The sequence below is a fragment of the Cynoglossus semilaevis genome, chromosome 11 (assembly GCF_000523025.1).
Source record: "Cynoglossus semilaevis isolate Cse_v1.0 chromosome 11, Cse_v1.0, whole genome shotgun sequence".
Taxonomy (NCBI): domain Eukaryota; kingdom Metazoa; phylum Chordata; class Actinopteri; order Pleuronectiformes; family Cynoglossidae; genus Cynoglossus; species Cynoglossus semilaevis.
This window is the reverse complement of record NC_024317.1, coordinates 8,452,745-8,474,411: the sequence shown is the minus strand read 5'-3', so window position 1 is coordinate 8,474,411 and position 21,667 is coordinate 8,452,745. Positions and strand designations below refer to the sequence as shown.

General features: G+C 37.7%; 1 protein-coding gene across 1 annotated transcript in view; it reads right to left on the bottom strand.

Annotated features, from left to right (window-relative positions):
* Positions 1-21,667, bottom strand: part of slc2a9l2 (solute carrier family 2 member 9, like 2) — a gene marked incomplete at its 5' end in the record, with an annotated part of 78,164 nt that overhangs the window by 10,630 nt on the left and 45,867 nt on the right. Inside the window, one exon of the mRNA XM_025060057.1 lies at positions 9,943-10,070. Within this exon, the coding sequence (XP_024915825.1) occupies positions 9,943-10,070 (128 nt within the window). The remainder of the gene's footprint in view (positions 1-9,942; positions 10,071-21,667) is intronic.

Here is a 21,667-nt window from a genome sequence, read left to right as displayed (position 1 = left end):
TCCAGTATAATTGGATTAAAATAATTAAAGCACTAAGCTCCATTGGTGAAATAATAATAAATCATATTAAAAAATGCAACCAAATAAACAATTAAATAATATATAGTTTGGCATCGCACCCAACCATTAATAACAAGACAACAGAACAAAACCTTATGTGTTTACACTTATTGTATATAGCACAGCATACATAGCATGGAAAACACCCAAAGGCCATTTTTATATTTAACTAAAGCCATGAATGTGGAAACACAATTTAGAAAAAGTTTATAACATCTGCTGCTCACAACTTTAACAGGAGTCACTGTTAGTCTGCCTATTATTACAAGGGTTCATCCAGCTGCACTAATGGTCTACTCGCTGGTCTGAAGCCTCTGGGGAAGCCAGTTCACCTAATGATTTAAATTTCTAATATTGATCATTAGCCACTTCTCTACAGCCACCTCTACTGCTTTCCCTAGAGGTTTTAGGAGGTAGGTAGAGTAGACGCTTAGCATGTTGGGTGGAGAAAGATCTGTAAAGACATTTTAAAAAATGTCAAGGCAATACTTGTATACTAACAGACACACGCTTCACACTCCATTCTAAACTAAGAGTCCTGCTTTTTACAGAGGCTACAGAATGTAAAATGTTGATTAAACAAAAGAGATACAGCATTGACAGAAAAAGAGATCTGTCGAAGCAACGACGTTCAGTGGCACAACCTGATGTCCCCTGGGAGGAGTTAGAAAGTCAAAAGTGGGTTTTTTCATCCATGTGTGTGCCACTGCACTGACTAAACACACAGTCAGGATCCCTTCATTAAATGGGTGGTAATGCTACTCTGCACAAAAGGAGCATTTATACAACAACACACCAACACACCTATTATTGGTAACAGGTTGGATGGCAAAACTTGCGCAACTACATGAGCAGAGGATTCTGGTGCAGTCTGTCCTGGAGGATGAAACTATCACAAAGCCTGGAGTTGAAACGTGGAAACTGAGAGAGGACCTGATTGCTGTGTTGTCTCCATTGGCTAAAGCTGTGAGAGTAATGTATGGAGAGTTACATGATCATTGACGAACTTGTTTGTCTGTGTCGTTCTTCCTCTGTCAATGGTTATGTCTTAAATTACTGGTGCGCTGGTCCACATAGATTGTACGCTATCAAATACCATCTGCCTTTATCTCACTAGGGCTTTACCACATTCATGATCTGGAACAAATGAAGGAGAACGTGGAGATGGTTTGTGGTTCTATAGTGTAGCAGTTAGCACACCTGCCTTGCAAAAATCCAGAGGAACCACATAGCTGTAATGGCGCCTCCTGTGGCACCCTGTGTTGGTTGCAAGACTCACACTGTAAATTTGAAAAAGGAGAATATCTCATTCAAAAAAAATAACAACTTCCCAAAAGTGTTTATAGTTAAAAAGCATTTCATTAGGTGTTTTTCTGTTGCCATTATTCTCATCACCCAGTCAAAACAGGAAAAGTGCAATAAAAAAGGAGAGGGTAAAAAGAGAGAAGAGGAGAGATTTTTGATCCTGTGCTTCAAAAAGAAAGACTCAGAAGAAATATTTATTTTGGTGACAAACACAGGCCTGTGTGAAGAGGCAGACACACTGATGGGAAAATTCTATCTCAAGTATTATTACAGCTGAGCGCATGCTGCTGGACGGGTTGTCAGGATAATTGCCTGAGACCAGTATATTTATTTATTTATTGGGAAGGAGCCATGTCGCCATTTCGGAGGTCGCTGACCTGAACAAAAGTGAAGTTGTGCCACAGTGTTGTGTCACCTCAGCAGCCATTAATACTCACTAAGCTGCTGATATTGTGCAAGGTCCTGAAATGACTTAAAAAAAAAAAAAAAGAGTGAAAATCGATTTGGTTTTTTTCTCTACCGTTGTTGTGGTTGTCCCTCAACAGACAACACAAGAACTCAAAGAAGCACTGCAGATTTGAAACAATTTTGTTTTTCAAGCGATTGACTGACAGTCAAAATATTATCGACGGTTTAGCCCCTCAACCACCTAGTCCCTAACTTTTAACATAGAGGAGGAGGGTAGCAATAATAAAACTGTAAAATCAAAATGCAGATTTTCAAAGTGTTGAGCCCTAATGAAGGGAAGAGTAAACAGATATTTTTCACTTAAATTAAAAACAGAAGTAAAGTAGTACTTTCTTTTAGCGACAACAAACAAAATTTTCTAATTTACTCAGTGTGACGAAAGACGGATTTCAGCATGATGTTTGAATACTTTTTATAGTCTGCATACTGAAATGTGAGATGCCTTTAGGATCTTTAACAAAAATACATACAGTACATATACTATATACAGTATATATATATATATATATATGTACACACATATATACATATATATGTTATTTATTACTATAGTACAAGCCACTACCGGCTCTTTTGTTCAGTTTTATTACACTCAACAGTGTCTTGTCACCTCCTCACCTTCTCAGCCAAAATGCTTACTTTGCCACTGCATGGTTGCCAGCATGTCGTCGTTGTTTAGTGCATTCGTTTCTAATGTCTCGACCTTGGCTTTTTCTTCTGCCTGCTGACTTTGCCTTTTGCAAGTTTTTCGGACTTCCATACCACAGAGTGACCTCGTTTGTACCAATAATATTACAACATCATTTACCGTGAACCACCTAAGAACACAACACTATTATGACATGTGTCAAATTACACTGGTTCTCGCCTGTATATCGCCTCAGGCAAATCCACAGCCTACACTACATGTCGTAAATAAGTGCCAACTAAGTTCTATACTTTCCTCCTTCCCACTGTCACTTCTGCTGCTGCATCTCTCATTGTAAAGTTCGTGTGTGCCGAGCATCTGCAGGGAGTTCTGGCCCCATGATGAACTAACTGTCGGGGGTAACTTTTGCATTAAAAATTGATTTTTACCGTGAAATAGTCTCAAAGGATTTAAACACTAAGGGCAGACCCAAGTTTCAAAGGAAATAAATGGGGAAACTCACAAAGAACATGAAAAGAAATCATCAAAACTCTTTGAATGAATCTGTACATGATTGCTTAAAATTTCACTGCAATACCAAAAAAGGGTTTAAAAAATGATTTTGTCAGAGAAGATGGTAATAAATTTAGTCAGACCTTCCTGTTTTTTAAATTCTTAACTAAGACATATATATTAAGATTTTTGCCTGCAGGAATGATGTCTCGTTAAGTTGTTTATTGCAGAAAAAAATAATTAAAAAGCACAGCAGTTAATTAAGGAGAGTCCCTTAAGTGTGGTTTAAACTGTTATTGCTGAATGGAGTTTAAATATTTCAGTAGTTATTTGTTTGCAGCCTCAGTGGCCCTAAACAACATGATGTAACATATTTTCACAGTGTTTGCCAAACTGGTACAACCTCTAAATAATGAATCCATTCTTTTTTTTTTCATGTCAGGCAGACAAACTGGCCAGGACATCAAGAAGGTACAAAAAGGTAGCTCAATACAAGAGTATTTCCTAAAGCTGAGGGAGTGTCATCACCATGAATGCATCAGCATTCTACTACAGGGAACGTCAATTTAAAAAAAAAAAGGATTAGCATGACTTGGAGTCTGTAGCATTCTACTACAGGGAACGTCAATTTTTTAAAAAAAAGGATTAGCATGACGTGGAGGCTGCCAAAATAGATAAAACTATATGTAAAATAAAGGATGAACTGTGAGTATATATTTTTACTGTAGTGTTTTTTTTAAATCAGTCATTAGCATTGTTGTCCTAAGAAAATCCTTTTTTTTAATCGAGTATCGGTTAAGCTGATGTTAATTTTGATAGTTCCCAATTAAAACGACCCACAGACGGCAGCAAACAATCTGCTACAACAGCACAACTTTTTGACAGCTGTGGTTCCATCTCCCTAGTTTATCTCCTTAAAATACTCTATATATTTTCCAGCCTTCATAAGTCCTTATAGAGTCAAATTTCAAATTTTCACATTATCTTTGCTCTGCTGACTTCATAGCTGCAGAATTCTGAAGCTAAGCGCTAAAAAGGTGCTGCTGGAGCTTCATGCCATCGACTTCATGAATGAGCAGCTCACATCACCAGGCAGGGGGATGCAGTCAGTTAAAGAGCAGGGTTGATACATTTTGAAGCAGTGAAACATAAGACTTCATATATTGGAGAAATGAGTCACACTTATCTGGCTTTGTGATGGACAAGTCTGAACTTGACTGTGAGGTTTGTGGAGGCCTAACTGTATGGGCTTCCATTAACAGGTTAGAATAAGAAAGGTTAGAATAATGGGCTTCCATTAACAGGTTAGAATAAGCCTGTGAGTTACAGTGAAAAACAACCCCCCCCCCCAAAAAAAACGAAATTGCAATACTTGTGTACAGCTAAGAAAAAATAGGTTTTGTTCTGTTACATATCAATAACACAAAAAGTAATGATGAGGATTTATGGTGTTTTCAGGCAGTGTGGTTTTTGTGACATTGACTGGTCGAGCTACATACTGTATACTGTATATATGGAGATAATAACCTGATATAAAATGACTGAACAGTGGTAACGGCACACTAACATACAGCACAGGACTGGAGGTCTGCATTACTCCAATTATAGCACTTTTTTTTATTTTTACCTTTTCCACATATTTAACGATTTAACAAACAAGATGTATTGTTTTAATTATATAACAAGGGAGAAAATATCAAACTAATCCCTCCTCAAACACCCCTAAAAACCAATATCCTACAGTGTTTGACTATAAAATCACATCTCAGTAGAAAACACAGCTGTAGATTTACTGTTAGTGAAGAAAAAAGCTCCCAGGCTAATGGAAACGTGTTTGTTAGTTTGACAGAAACTAATCTCCAAAGAACAGGTTTGATTTTCAATTAAAACAAAACAAAAAAAAACGTAACATATTTTGTTTGTGACCTTGCCAGATAGTTGTGTGAGAACTAAAAGGCGAAAGACACACAGACAGTGACGGATGGAGACAGGGACAATATTCATGGCTTGTTGAATATGTAAAAGAGCCATAGATACTCAGTGAGTCACTTGGTTGAAGTCCTTGGCAGAAAGATGTGAGTGCACTGTGGAGGAACAGCAAAGACGCAAAGAGGCTGTGACAATGAAGGAAAGGCGTCGTACAGTGGAGGAACACAGGGTCACTGCCTACGTAGGTGGGTGGTGAAATGGAGAGCTAGACTTCCAAGAACATACGATTAACAACGATATGGTCACTTTTTTAAAGATTTTTTCAATCACGTTCATCATGTTCTATAGAAGTGTTTCCTGACCTTTTTTAAGTCACAGCACATATTTTATAACCAAATAAGAAAAGTTCCTAAATGTATATGTGTTAAAATACACTGACCTTTTGGTTTCAGTTTCATTTGTCAGTATTAAACCCTGTCTTGTTTAGCTGCACACAACTCTGATATATTGGCAGGACTTAAAGAGACTCACAGTAGGTCTTCAACGGCTTTGTTTCTCTTTCTCTTTTTGCTATCTGCTGCCACCTAAAGGAAGAGTATTGAAATATTCTGCCAAATGTTTTTTAGAGTTAATTAAAAAAAAGTTTTCAGATGAATAAGGTGAAAGTGGGACAAATACTTAAAGCCCATTACTGTGCAAACATTTGTCAAAAGGACAAACCGTAACACTTTAATTTCTACACAAATCATTTGCAATGTTATTGACTGAAAGTGTTCAACATGGTAACTCATGCCTTTCCACACTGAATAAAAATGTTTTTAAAGGAAATTATTATTATTATTATTATTATTATTATTATTATGTGTATTATTATAATTATTTTCATTCAATCATATTTATTCAAAAGAAAACGTATTCTTCTTTTATCAGTGCTCAGAAACACACGCTGAGTCAGACGTCAGATGATGTATCAACAGAGATTAATAAAGCATCAACGATCACCTCATCACGGCAGCAAGTTTGGATAAGTCACAAATAAAAACAGGTATAAAACCCTGACCTGCTGTCATCCATGATAATTATCAATTGTGATCAATCATGTTAAATCCACAAAGTGTTCGACAGCTCTACTTATTTTTTAATTAAAGTGACTTTACTGTGAAGTACCTGAACAGCAATCAGTGATAGTGAACCCCACTCCTCAAGGGGATAAGGTGAGATATTGTGATGTAGACACAGGGCAGGAAGAGAGCCGTCGCTAACCTTTGAGGACTCTTGCAGCTTCTGACTCACATCTTGAATGTTTCTAATAAAAACCAAGCAGAGTTTAGCCATGCCGTGTAGGTAGTACAGAAGGTGACATATGTGACACCTCGCAGTAAAACAAACAAAAAAAACCCTGTTTATGAAATAAGTTTTTTATCCTAATCATCCCAATCATCCATTTTCCTAGTCCCATAATCACAGCCCACCGCTTTATACACATTAATATAGCCTATGTTAACTTGTGATTTATCCAGGGTTACACTCTCTAGGTCGTTTTCACAGGAACTGTTGATGCCTGTCATCCATCATCCACCGGTCAAGATGAATGAGACGATTTGACACGTGGAGATGAAACTGATCTGTGTAGGATGATTGATGTCGCTTCAAAGAACATTGCAGGAAGCTAGATATCAGATATCAGTAGCTGCAGTTATAGTGAAGAATGTACTTGTTTAAGTTGTCTACCAGGAAACCAGAGTTGCTGCAAAACATCAGCGTGAGACAGCAGGAGTGGCAGTGGGAGAAACACTGGAATATCCACCACAGAACAGGTATTTGAAACTCAGTCTGGATGCCTGACAGCATGTACAGCTGCAGTCAATATACAGTACATATTTGGTGGTGGTTGAAGTCACTGATGAACATGACTAATTACCAGACCTTTAGAAACTAGGTAATGGAAGTAACTACATTAAGAAATCCCTGTTATTCACCCAGTCTGTACTTCCGTCCTCTTCTTTTTGGCAAAAATAAAAGTTGGGAGGCTTTTAAATTAAAGGATTATCGCCTTAAGTGCATTGTCACAATAATGGCTCTATTTGATTTACAGGTTTTCTGGAGATGGGGTTTGTATTGTTGACTAAATATATATTAAATATAAACATTAGGATAAAATAAGAAAAATGTGTAATGTTTGCAAAGCTGAAGCATTTTTTATTTATATAATTAACCATAAATAATTCAAATTAAGTTGTGAAATTCCAAACTACCCAACAAATTCTTATTTCAATGTGGACTCACACTTTGTGATCATTAGTCACATTTAATGCATTTATTAACTCAACTCAATTAATTATGATTTATTAGGCTCACAATGAATCATAATCAATTCTGTACTACTATTTTACTATTTTAATACACTGACAGTCCTAATAATCACTAATGCAGATCTCTTGTCCGGCCAAACACATTTTGACCAAAATGCTATTGAGTGTGTGCGGCCCACTGACCCACCCACCAATATACACTCAGCCCAGCCCAGCTTAGCCAGAGCACAGCCGTGGTAAATAGAGCAGTGTGTGATTATGTCGGAGGTTGTCCAACTCCTGTTGTAAAACCTGTGGTTGTTTTGTGTGTGAGTGTGCGTGTGTGTGTGTATGTGGTTTGTATTCAAGGCACACGGGAGAGATATCATCAGTCGCAACAGTGAGGGTGAGGCCACAGACAGGGCTGAGAGTCAAGGCTGCCAGTCTGCCCCGCAGTGTGATGGAATGCATTCATTCTCATGCTGGCTGTATAAAAATGTCAGATGTTTACTGATATATAACACACATCATGTTATTTTTCGTCTAGGTTTGTTTGTTTTTTCTTAGCCTTTTTTTTTTAGCCTTTTCTTATACGACAGCCATTTTAGTCACTCCAATCTGTGAGGAGAGTCACACAAACTGTTCATTTACATCTGAATACCAAATTAAAACACTCTCATTGAAAGTCCCTTTGCAAAGACTCACCTGAAAATGCAATTTCATTTTCTCCTGTTGATAAACTGACAGTCTAAGGAGCAGAGGCACTTACATGTTTGGTATTAATCTGTCACGTGGTCTGAATTTTTTTTTCTTTCAAACAGAGCACGAATGGATTCAATTGTCTGTTTCCAGGAACACTGACAGATTAACCTCTGCTTATATTTAATGTCAGACATTTATAATGTTGTCAGACATTTTATCAAGAGCAGCATGCTTAATCACTATACAGGCCAATCACTGTACCTTCCATATTCACATGAAAATGTCCATGGCAACCACTGCACTTTGGTGCCGCTACAGGAACATTCCCCTGACTCGATTATACTGTAGTATATTAAATCATGTAGTAACGACTCTATTCAAGTGGCTGTCGTTCCAGAACATACGACCCACAGCAGTAGTGGGAGATTCCCCCGGGGGAAGTTAATCCCTGTCTTGTCTGGATTGTCAGGTTAGACTGAGATTGTGATCTCAAACCAAACTTGGAATAACTTTTGGAAACAAACTTATTTGTACCTAACACTCACTGCCTTAACATAGAAGCTGCCTTGTTGTTGCGTGTCAGAAGAATCACAGTCAACAGCAGTTGTAGGAAAGTTTTGAGATAAGATTGAGATAAGATTTGGGAACGAAAACAATTACAGAGAGTAGAAGAAGTGTGAGGTAGATCGGTCATTCATTTTTTTTTACCTGTAATTAATTTAAGAGTCAAACCTAAGGAGTTTCCATTTGCTCTAACTGGTGATCTACCAGGGGTAAAGAAAGGACTCTAACAACTGCCATAATTAACATGCAGTGATCAACTGTCATTTATATTGTTTCATTTCATCACTTGCCAGTGACCAATACCTATACTGTGGTACTTTAGCACTGATGTTAAAGTAAGAGACGTAATAAGAATTACACTGTGTGAGGTTTTATCAGGATAGATCACAACCTGAATATAGATTTTTGAGAAGCATACAAATTACATATAGGCCATCATCATCATCATCATCATCATCATCATCATCATCATCAAACTGATGAAGATTCTTTGGGCATTTTAAAGGTAACTCAACTTCATCACTGTGAAGGTGCTCAAAGCCCAAACACCGTATGCCACTTATCCTAAAGCTGCCAGATCCTAATCCAGTTTTGTATATGGTAATTTTCTGGGGTTCTTCTTATAAAGCTGCCAGATGCACAGCAGTGTCCTTGCTGAAGAATTTAAAGCTGCCACAAGCTCTGTCAGGTTTGTTGAGGCTGTATTTCGATAAGATGAAATCAGCCAAACTCCTCCAGACAGTGAGGTGAGACATGAACAGAATTTACAACAAGAGACCTGCTCACATAAACGAGATAAAATAATAACAATGCACGTCTATGCCTCTAGTGTAATCCTGGTGATATAAGGGCCCAAGGCACTAATAACAGAGAGTTGTGAAAAGCAAATTAAAAAAATAAAAATAATAATAATATAAAATAGAACAGCCGTAAAGTGTGAGGCTCACAAATAAAATCTCAAGCCCAGCATCACGTAATAGACTAAAGACTTTTACAATATTTCTGTCAATTTTCGGGTGAGGCAGCATTTTATGAGTGTTTCCTCAACTCTGCAACATTTAGAGGCAAGTTCTTGGTTTGGTTCAAATGTCAAATCATCCCTTAAGTGTTGTTTTTTTGTTTCACCTTCTGCCCTAAAATTTCACTTGCACTGGCAGAAGAAAAATGTCAAGAAATGCTTCAAACTGTCACCATTATGTCATTACATAGTAAACGGCCACGGTGCACCTTTTTAGAGCGCAGAAGAAAAAATAGACGGACTATAATAGACTGGCCGTTCTGTGTTTGCATAGAGACAAAAAGTGTTTTCTACAAATGGCATACATGCTCGCGCACACTCTCACACACAAACTACTTCGGACTCTGTTGCTTTGCATCTGGTGTATAGAAGTTATAATAATAAAAACAACTGTAATCACAAATATAATCACAAATTGTACTGCAAAATATGATCCATATGTTTTAAAACCCAGAGCTACCTACTTGAATGAATGGGAACAGCAGGCCCACTGCAAAGTTAGACAACCAGTTTACAGTGCCGGCGATCATGAAGGCAGCGGGGCGATAGGCCTGTTCAAACAGCTCCCCTGTCAGGATGAAGGGAATCCCACCTGAAAAAGAAATAAAAACAGTGATGATTTCTTTAAAGAAAGGAACATCCAGCTTTTCAAGGTGTCCCTGAGCATGTCCTCATTTTTTTTTTTTTTTTTTGTGGCACACACTACAACACAACACAGGAAGCGGGGGTGTCTCAGAGGTAAAGGCGTGTGTTAATATGATTAAAGTGGGCAGAGGTTGTACATAACACAGGACATGGTTGTCATGTGTCCCTGATGTAAATGGCTTACAGTCGGCTTATTGCTGTGCTGTCGTCCACATCCTGCACTGCTGGTGTTGGTAAGGCTGTACCTGTCTCCTCCATGTCCCTGTTTCAGTTGAAAATGCCCAGATGATTACTGTGTCTTGCAAAGAAGGATTTCTATTTCATGCTCCATGGATGAAGCTAAGATTATCGTTATGAAGAAGGAATTTGCTGAGCCAGCTGGACCTGGTCTGCCAGAGACACTTAGAAGAGCTCTTGTACTTCTTCTTGTGGCCTTCTTACTGACACGGATACAGGTTCTTAGAGGTTTGCTTTAAATGTCTGAAGCTTTTAGATACTAGACCACATCCTTTTTGGTCCTCTTGTAGGCCTACCAAAACCAGCTGGTATGATACCTCCCAGAGTGATTTAATCAAAATTAGCCATGTACTACGTTAGACCTTGGTGCAAGGATCTTGGTGGCAGATCTACAGGTCCTTCCTTTATCCCCAACTGCAGGTGCATGATTTAAAAAAATAGGCAAGCGACAAATTAACACGGTTGTGAATACAGAGGTGAAGCAGTTGAAGGCCAATAAAAAGTGCTTCAGAATGTAAAAATAATACAAATAATTAAAGCTGTGAGGCAGAAAGAATTTGTAAAGAAACACTTCAAAAATTATTAAATAAAATCCTTATAAAGAATGACTATTTAAGCTCTTTAAAGATTCAAAGGTCCATTGATTCTAATGTTGGCACTTCAGCTCCAACTTGGAAAGGTTCAGTAAGCAGCTCTAAATGAAACAGGTTAGCAGTCAAAACCTAAAACTAAAGTCAAGAATCAACATAAGCAAAAGTAGATGCATAAAACTGGTTGTTGATATAAAACATGTTCTTATTGTTGTTTTCTCCTTTTTTTTAGCCTGTTATGTTTAGCTGATAATTCTGTACTGAATTCTGTACTGACATCATCAGTTCAAAACACGCCGGTTTACAGTAACAGTAGTCGGTGCGCTGCAAATGAGTTTTCATATGGTGCTCAGATCAGAGCGGATGAAAGAAGGCACAGAAGTAACTCAAATATGCACATAATCAACTTGAAAGGAAACATGTAAGGTCTGATAATAAGAAGAATAATGGAGTGATCTTTGAAATACAAATATAAAAACAACAGATATCCTCTGACTCACTGTAATGAGTCAGTGTAATGTTGACATTTCTGGTTAGTGTTTTATAATAATATTTTACCTCATTATCGTTTGGATTATTAATTTCTATTAACCCCAAAGCTTCCAAAGACTTCTCAATGCAACGGTATTTACATTACCAGGAAATGAAAATAGCCAACTTCTTGTTTGGAAGAATAGATTTCTTAAAGAATCTTTTGTCAGCCATGAATAATGATGGATCCGAAATATGTTCTTGTGCTCAGCCCTTCATAAAATAAGCACAACAATGAGATTCATGTGTAAGCATCGTCAAGGCAGCTCTTAGAAAACATAAAAGCCTATTAAAACACAGATCTTTTTAATACTGTACTTTTGCCAAACTATTCCACCTGTTTAATATTTATGAAGAATTCAAACCTTAAACACCATAAAAATCCAATTCAGTTATAGCCAGCAAGCTCTACCTCCCTCCAAAAAAAAAGTTAAGGCCGAGTAAATAAGTCTCATATATAAAGGTATTTTTTCCAAAACAATTTCAGAAATCCAAGGAGTTTCCAGGTTTTGGCTGTGGGGTTATTGATGGCTCTGTCCGTTTCTAATATACTTTCAATACTGTAAGCGCAACACTGAAGGGAGTAAGCTGTGCTCACACGCTTCGAGGACAAAGGTCATTCTTTTGAGGATGGCAATGTTTACATTTCAGTCAAAAAGACAGATGGTTTGAAAGACGTCTGAAAGAAGCCATCACTGTGAAACAAGAGAGACCATCAATCACTGGAGGCTGACTCCAAACAGCAGCCACCCATGTTCATCAGGAAGAAAAACCCAGAGACGGTCGGGAAAAGTAAAGCGCTCTTCCATAATTATACCACGACTATTCACGAGATCGTTGAATCCTTTAAGGTCTGCTATTGAGGATTGAGATTTTGTACTTTTGTCTTTAGGTGATTTTACTAGAGCCAATAGGTTCAGGTTGTTTTTACGTATTGTGAGACTGTTTCCTCAAAATGATCAAAATTGAAAAAAAAACAAACAAAAAACAATTATTGAGAAACCAGTAGAAAGTTGAAGAAGAGACTCATCTAACAGCCAGATATGATGATGAGAAGACAAAAAAAATCACACATTGTAATGTCTCAACATTGATAACAAAACAGTATTATTATAATCCAAGTTTTATCTTTACAATACGTCTTATCTGACTCTTGAGAATAAACTGCAGCCTGCCAGACAGTGTGTAGATAGTCTTCAGTGTGGAGCTTATCGCCTGCAGGGAGCTGGCTACACTTGTTGTCACGTACCTCCCAGTTTTTCCCACAGAGTTCCTTATGTACACATTAATAACTGTAGACATTTACTGTTTTAAATGTTATACTGTACAGTACGTGGGATGAGGAACTTCCAGTTGTTATTTAAATAAGGACAGAATCGATAGCTGAGGCAGAATTGAGAGTGCTATTGTTTTTCAGCCTCCCTCCAGGCGGTCTGCTGTCACATAACTGATTTAAAAGAGATATTTAATTAGCTGCAAATAGGTAAGAGCTAAACAAAGGAGAGACCAGCTCTCTAAAAGTCCTTTTTGTTCCTTTGACACAGATGATTGAGATAACACTGAAAATGATCTTATAATCTGAATTAGCCTTTCTACAATCTCATCTAATCATTGAAGGCAATTCACTGACTTAGTGTTTTGTTTTTGCTTAAGATATACTGTTAGAGACGTCTGATAATATCGGCCAACCAATATTATGCCCCGATATTAGCATATTATGTAATATCTGTTAGAATCGTTATTGTTTTTTTTTTATCGACATCTGAGGTCTTTTAATAAGGAGTATATAATAGAGTGATCTTTGAACTACAACTATATAAAACAACTAGAGTTATTTCGATGTGTAGTATCGACATTTCAGGGTTATGTTTTGTAATACTGTTTCAGCCAGAAAAAACTTTTTGGGGTTGACCTTCCCGGTCAATAATTTTTATTAGACCGAAAACCTTAATCTCAAAGTTGTCACAGTTTCTGATATTGGATGGACTTTCATCAAGAAGATCTACAACAGAGGTCACCAACTATATCTGTCTGAGGACCATCATTTTTCCTGACAAACACCTCGGGGGCCGGAGACTTAATTAAAATGAAATAAATATCACATTTTGGTCTAACAAAATTATTTGATGTTTATTTTGGAATCCAGTTGTGGGCAGGATGGACAGACACAAAGACTGAGACAGTTATATAATTGCAGAAATTCAACGTTTTAAATGTTTAAATTGCCAAGAAAATAATCAACCTTCTGTTGGGATAACCAGGTCAATAGATATATGTATTTATATTTAATATTTATGAACAATTCAAAGATGACCTATTCCTGGGAAATAAAATGAAACACACACACGGAGACACACAATCGATCATTGTTGAACGGCTAGCATCAATCATGTGCCACTGACAGAACTCATCAACTCAAACGTTAAAGTCAAACTGACGGTCAGTGATAGAAGGTGTCAAAGCTCTGATTCCCGGCGGGATTCTAGCTCACTTGGTAGATTAAATGTCAATATGCTGCTAACATTTGTGAGATGTTCTTCTTCTTCCCTGGAACGCCACATGTGCAGCCCATATACAGGAAATTTGACACTCATCATTTTTGTTGTCTGGTCATCAGGTCTAAGCGTTTTGTATTGATGAAGTTAGACCCCTCCCACAGCTGGTCACCTGACTATATGAGGATTCATTAACACACACAAATAGAGTGTGTCCTTGATCAATCTTCTGCTACTGCCATTAATTATGTCTAAATCTTTTGTCTGACAGGCAGGTGGTGTTACTGAGTACAGTCTATTTATTTCTCGTTTTAAATCATCTCTACTTGGGCAGTGTAACTTCCACTGTGGGGATATAAAGTGTCGATCACAGCGATATACTTTTTACTTTTCTCATGTGTTTAAAATCTAAATTTTAAATCTGCTATGAATTTTTCAGGAGACTTTTCAACTCTTTTAACACGTTCTAATTTTTTGGGCAGTTTTTTTATTACTTCCGGTGCTGTCTGCAGTGCAAGCCATTAAAATGCAAATGAGACATCTCTCCATGTGGTCAGCCCAGGGGTTTCATACTGAAATTGCATCATTCAGTTTTCATCATCATATTTTTCAAACCAGTGTTTAAAACTTGAACTTGTGACTAAATTGACTGGACTGTTTTTTCAGGTTTCTAATTTCAGCTGCTTTGATGCGTTGTCCTGACTGCAGCATCTAAACAACCTGTGGCTACAACAGTGGGCTCTTTTTAAAAAATGAGAAAACTGAATCAGCTCAGTCTAAAAAGCATTTTCAAGGTTGCGATGAGCTGCGTCACAGTGAAAGCCATTCAGTCACACAGTATATAGTTTGCGAGTCGGATAATTCAAGCATCTCCTACACTACATGTTTGTAACCATAGTTAGCCTTACAGCCTTACAATATTTTTATTTATTTAAGGCATGTTTGATAAATTAAAACCCAAATTCGTTAGCCTCCACAGCTCTGCAGAATTCCCTTCTTCTTCTTGGTAACTGGGACCAGTCTCATTCCTGAAGAAACCGGTTCCTTTATGTTCATTTTAAAGACAAGTCTTACTGTATTTGTACCTTTCCAATAGATTCTCAAAATGATGATTTATTAAGTGTTATCTTGCTATTTTTCTTTCTTTTTTTCCTCATAGATTTCTCCATATCTCCAGATTATAAGTCAACGAGTCCCACTACACAGAATCATCAACATACGTGGGATTTCCGTTCCTACGATGTGAAGTAAGTCAATTTTCAAGTCAGAACTTGTCATGGGAGCCATAATGAAGGGCAGTCGGAGCTGTCCATTCATGGACACGTAACCACAAAATACAGAAGGTCGAGAACGTCATAACAGGAGAACCCTCTGTATTTCTTTTCACTTATTCCTACCATTTTCATTGGTGAAAAAAAGCTAAAGATCCTAATGGTCATACTGAAGATTTTTTCTTTTGGTGTGTAGTATTATTACAGTGACAAAGAATTTTTGATGTCAAAAGAAAATTATGCTTCCATCCTTTCAAAGACGTTGCTCTTTCACGTGGCAAAAATGCTCTAATTGAGATACTGTATGTAGTTTGGCCTACATATGTCTGGAGAAGGCCTCAGAGGAAACTGTGTGCATTACATAACGTTAGGTGAAAGAAGGCAGGTTTCCCTTCAGGCCCCACAGTACAGCAGCTCAGTGATGAGTATACTGTACATCAAATTGGAAAAAAAAGAAAACCTAATTAACAGCAGAGCCTGCTTTGGCACAAAGAGTAGATTGGACTTATGTTATAACTGCTGCCTAACGCTGTGTTTGAACCTGTAGACTGGGGCTCTTTTTTTTTTTTACAAACTCTTTGGTTCAACAATTCTCAACAGAGTTCTACAAATTAAAAACACCATGCCTATAAATAAAAATAAAACTATGAAGCTGTGAAGGTACTGTATGCATTTGAACCTGTCTCTGCAGCACTGTGAATAACCAATGTGACTGAAATGCTTAATAGAATTCTTAGAGTTTTTTCAATAATATGAGGAAAAAAGTAGTGGTGTGCAGATTTAAAGACTTTTCTGTCTTTAAAAATGGAAAGGCTGAGTGGACAGGGTGAAATAGGGTGGGATTTCTACTGGGAGGGACTGAGATAGGCTGAGCAGTCTGTAGATGAAGTTAGAGAGACAAAGTCATGAATGTTTCGACATGTACTGAGGACAACCACGGCATATATTGGACCAAAAGGGTATTGGAAAGAAGGTTAAAAAGAAGATCTTGGTCGGAATTCCTGGATGGAGAAAGATAAAGGCATGAAAATGGTTGGTGTAATCATAAAGCAGATGAAGGCCTGAGGGTGCTGGAGGCGAAGGCATGATCCACTGAAGCGGGGGCCTTTAGGCAGCTGCCAAAAAAAGAAAGACATTTGTAAGAAGTCTTCTGTCTCGGTTTGACCTACTGAGACGTCACATTTTCGGTCCTGAACTGTTTTCGCCTCTGGCAGTGAGCCACTGATGACAGGAGAGTGGTGGGAGGGCATCACCAGAGGACACTTTATCTGCTCTTACAGTGTCTCTGACAAGCGTTTTATCCACACCATCAGTATAATCTGTCAGAGCCAGCGATTTTGTTTTATAGCTGAAATAAAGTTACCGCAGCGCCTGTTTTTTTTTTTTTTGTTTGTTTTTTTCAGCATCCCATAAAGTTGCCATGAAACACAACCCGATGCATTTTTATTCATTAAGCCAATGTTTATGAGCTGGCACCGATTCACGTTTGTTTCCCTCTATGTAACTGGAGAGATTCCTGTTGGCAGTACCTTTGCCCTTGTTGTGTGTCACGATGTGTTTGACTGCTCAGACGTGGATGTTTGCAGTGTTTTTTCCAACAACAGCAAAAGGTCTATAAATAAAGGCTAATTATATAATATAATAAGCATGCCACAGCAGCCATATGCTCCACACCATATAGGAAGCATTCACACGTACAGTACAGAGTCAGGACTGCAGTGAGAAACAAACAAAAACACTAGAGGACACAACACACAGAACAACACAACCTTTTCTTTTCTTGAAAAAAAAAAATTAAACATACATTGCAGCATTGACACTGATTGAAGGGTTTATGACCGACTTCTTTAAATATTGTAATACAGGGGGTGTAATGTGTTTTAGCTTGGGAGTTACTATTTGAATGACCAGGCTAAAGTGTGAATCTACCTGCACTGAAAAGGTTAAATATGTATTTACTAATATTAACTGAAGATACTTTATATATAGATTCTATATATAAAGTATATATATAAATATATACATACATACATACATATACATATATACATACATTCTCAGTGAAATGTGGAAATATTAGGGGATGAAGTGTATTTCCTCACAAATTGAGCTCTTTCCAAAGAAGAGAAAACCCCAGGTCTCGTGATTCAAATTCACAAAATCTCCACAATTCACCATTAAGTTCAAGTTTCAAATGATCCATTTTCATATTTGCAGCATTGTTAATTTTGTATGTGACAGATTAAAGTCCCTGGGCCAGGCACCTTTGCTTTGTGATTCCCAGAAGGCAATTATAGCTCCATCAGTTTCAATCAGGTCCAGAGCTGAACTGCAGCTCGAAACCACGGCTCGTCCTCATATATTTAAGGACATATTATAGGTTTTCTCTTCATCTGACTTTGCCCTGACAGAAGATGGCATTTCAAATATTCTGAATATTTTTAGTGTTCACTGCAGTCCCTGTGTCACTATGTACATGACAGTATGTAAGTTTATTTTTAGAGCCAAATGTCATAATTTCTAGTCTCCATCTGTGTTTTTGTCTTGGTTTGTCTTGATGAGAATCTTTTCCCCGTGCCTAAATATCCCATGCTCTCTGCTGACATCCCTTTAAATACTAACTACTCTATGTCAGTCAAACTGACAGATTTGGGCAATTTCAGCAATCTACAACTTTCAGTGATTGATGAGTCAATTTCCATAGCTTTTAAGTTAAATGAACATACTGCACTTACCTCAAGTATACTATTCTATTATAAGATTCTAAACTTTAATTCTTGTTAGCATTTACGTGGTCTTAAGTCTTTCACTATGACTGGGGTAAATTATTTTCTCATCCTAACCAAGATCCGTGTTCTTGGACAGGTGATGGACAGTGCGTTGCCTCCTCCTATTACACATGGAACAAGATCACACTTTTCCAGTTTGCTCAAACGTTTTGCGAACTTGTGATGTATCAGGACGGGCATCAAATCCTACTGTTAGGCGGAGGCAGCTCCATCTTTTAAGGATTAAAGATAATAAGTCAAATCAGTTACAGGAATGAATGAATGGCTTAGAAGATTGAGAAAAATATTTGTGATTTCAAATCCTATCTTTTCGGTTGTCCTTCATTTACTGTCATCTTTTTTCAGTGGACATGCTGGTCTTGTGGCCTTTATTACAAAGTGACTTATTTATGTAAATATAACCAATGTGTGTAACAGTCTTTTTTTTTACCAACTTCCTTGTTCGTCCGGTCATGACAAGCAATGGGAAGCAGCCATATTCTGTCCAAGAGCTGAACAAAACTACACAGAACCCTCCAAAATCCATCCCTGAAAATCTTGATGGTCTTGGATGGACTAATCAGAGCCATGAGACAAAAGTCACACTGTCAACTGAGACTCAGCTGCTGTAGCATGATTTACGTAATCTGTAGCTACAACGTGAATGGCAGTCAATTAACCTACAGCGGTGTTATCATGTGCACTGTGTCGAAAGGTGTCAAACGCAGCAGTGGTTGGTTTGAACACCAACAACCTGATGGGATGTCTGTACATGTTCTACTGAGATTTCATTTTTCTAAAAAGAGGTCATTGGCCCCTCAACCAAGAAGTCACACACACAATACCCTAGTGCTCAGCCATATAGACACAAAACAGTATTTTTTTTTTTTTACTTCTGACAATTCTTCGAATTAGAAAAATGTGAAGCTCCTCATTTATTTATTAAAACAGAAATGTATTTATTTAGCCTTGTATGTATAAACAGGTGTATGACTGAGCGAGGCAGCTGAATAAGTGTAGAAAAACTTTTAAAGAAAGAAAAAAATTTACAGATTGCTGAAACTGACATGCAGCAGTTATTGTTGTCACGCTTTCAGAGCCCAGAACAAACTCCAATCTGCAGTCAATGTTCTTCAGCCAGAAATTGTGGTGAAGAAAAAAGCAAACAGAGTTGTCTTCAATCTGTGTCGGAAGTTTATATTAAATGACTTTCTTTGGCATAAAACAGGTGTGTCAAACTTATTTTCACTGTAATATCTGCAAGAATTGTGATTGGTTTTTCCTCCAATAATGCATAGTTTCGCCAAATGATGTGTACCCTGAAAATCTTTTTGGGGATAAACGGCTGTATATTAAGGTGAAAGTCACTAGATGGCAGCATTGCAGATCATTTAATTAATCACATACTCATACAGTGGTTTCTACAGATAAATACATAAATATTACCAGGCCTACATCGGTACTACAATACTGAAATATCGAATCTTCAGTCTGGTGAAGGGCTTCAGTGCTGCACAATAAATCAAATCAATCAATTCACATTAAAGAGAATGAATTAAATGTTATCCTCTGTCTATTACATGCTATGAAATATATTCAAGGCCCCCAGAGATAAAAGATGATAAAGCCAGACAGTTCCCGCAGCACATTCATCCACCACTTGCTGAGGTCCTTTGTCTCAGATCATTGTAGGCTTTCAGTTCATGAATAGAGCCCTGAGAAGCAACCGCGACCTTTGATCGCACTCTAATTATAGTGAATAGTGTGGTGCTGCCATTCACCAAAAACAAAATCTGCTACTGAGAAAAAGTATCTCGTAATAATTTGCTTACAATAGAGCCTTTCAAAGATTCCAGGTCAACAGACAATTCAACAAATGTTCATAAAATGTATGGAAATTAAAACAACTCAGAGGTTGGAGGATGTTAGCTGAAAAGGTAAGAGAGTCAATATGGAGTGAAGTGTGGCCTTCAACACATATTACAAGCTTGGATGTGATTGGAAGTGCTCTGAAACTTTATGGAGAGCCAGTGGACGGGGGTTTGGTGATGACACTAACATCCACGTTTATGGAGGGATTTCTGAGGAACACTGAAGAGAGGAGAGGTACAATAACTGTTCCTGGGGGTGATGAGGAGAACATGAGTGGAGTGGTGGGTGACATGGGGTGGAAGTAGTTGTTGTCAATGTTGCATTTATAGAAACATACAGACCAAGTGATGTTACTGATGTGTGAACGTTGGATTATTTTAAGTGAAAACCTGTGGATACAGTGGATTTGTGGAGACTGTATCGACATTAAGCAGTAGATGAGGGAGTGAGAGTGGGAGTGTGGTCTTACTGGAGAGGATGAGCTGAGTGTCATCTCTGTAGGTACTCTAGATGATGAAAAGAAGGAGCCCCAGGACAGAGCCCTGGGGCACACAGATACAGTATGGTACAATTTAAACAAGCTGAGAGCAGTGAAGAATATGCCATGTAATGAGAGTCTGTTGAAATATGTTCACTTTTTACTGGATGTGTAATATTTTTTTTCTTTACAGTCCCAACCATAATGTGTGCAATTACTTAATAGTTATTATTTCACGGTTATTTATTACTTGCAATCGTCCATAGTAATACAGTATGTTTTTGTAAAATCAGCAGTAAAATATGAGAAAAAATGACAAGGAATATTTCTATTCCTATAGCACTATGCTATACTTGACTCACTTCTTCCTTCCTTATTTCTTGTGAGCCCAGAACAAACTCCCAGAATTTCCCCACTGTGGGATGAATAAAGGAGTTCTCATCCTAGATAATATTACAATTTTTAGGGAGAGAAGAGGGGGTGAAATTTAGTTTCTATATTAATCTAAATTCAGATTTACTTGCACTTGTTCTTCTGCATCCTGAACTGTGCAGTGTTGCTGAACATGACCCGATGGTTTTTATCCTTTGACTGTCATCAGATTTCACTACATTGTGAGAATTATCAAATATATTATTCATGGTCTTTACTCTGCAACAACAAACAGCTAAGGATTACCACGTCTGGTTGTTTTGTAAATCCTGACGTTTGATTCCATCAGAGCCCTGTGTCAAATCCTCTGAGAGTGGGAGGAATCTTTGAGCGGAATCGTTTCGGGAACGCTCTTCGCTACTAAATACCAGCCTCACTAGAGACCTGAGTCTTGGAATGTATCATTTTGGTTGGGAAAACCAGGCAGGCAGTGACAGTAATCAGGGCTCTGCTCCTCTGGAAGCCCATTTATATGCAGGATATAATCAGCCCTAGGAACCTCTTAGAATTACAGGAAACCCTGCAGAAGTATGATTTATGAGGTTTTTGGTCATTATATTGGACTTTCTTCCTGTTTGTGTTTTGGCTGGAAGTTATTAACAATACCAAGGTTACTTTAAAATGGACAGAAGGTGGGAAAAAAAGGATAGCACACTTTGAGTTTATTGAGCTTATTATAATCAGGCAAAAAATGTTTATACCTATCTAACAAATATTTACTGTTAGTGTAGCTACATTACCCTTCCATCCTTCCATCCATCCATCCATCCATCCATCCATCCATCCATCCATCCACTTATGCAACAACAGTTTTCATTCATTTAAACAGACACTGTTGTTTTTGCCCTTTGGACTCCACAAAGCACAGTA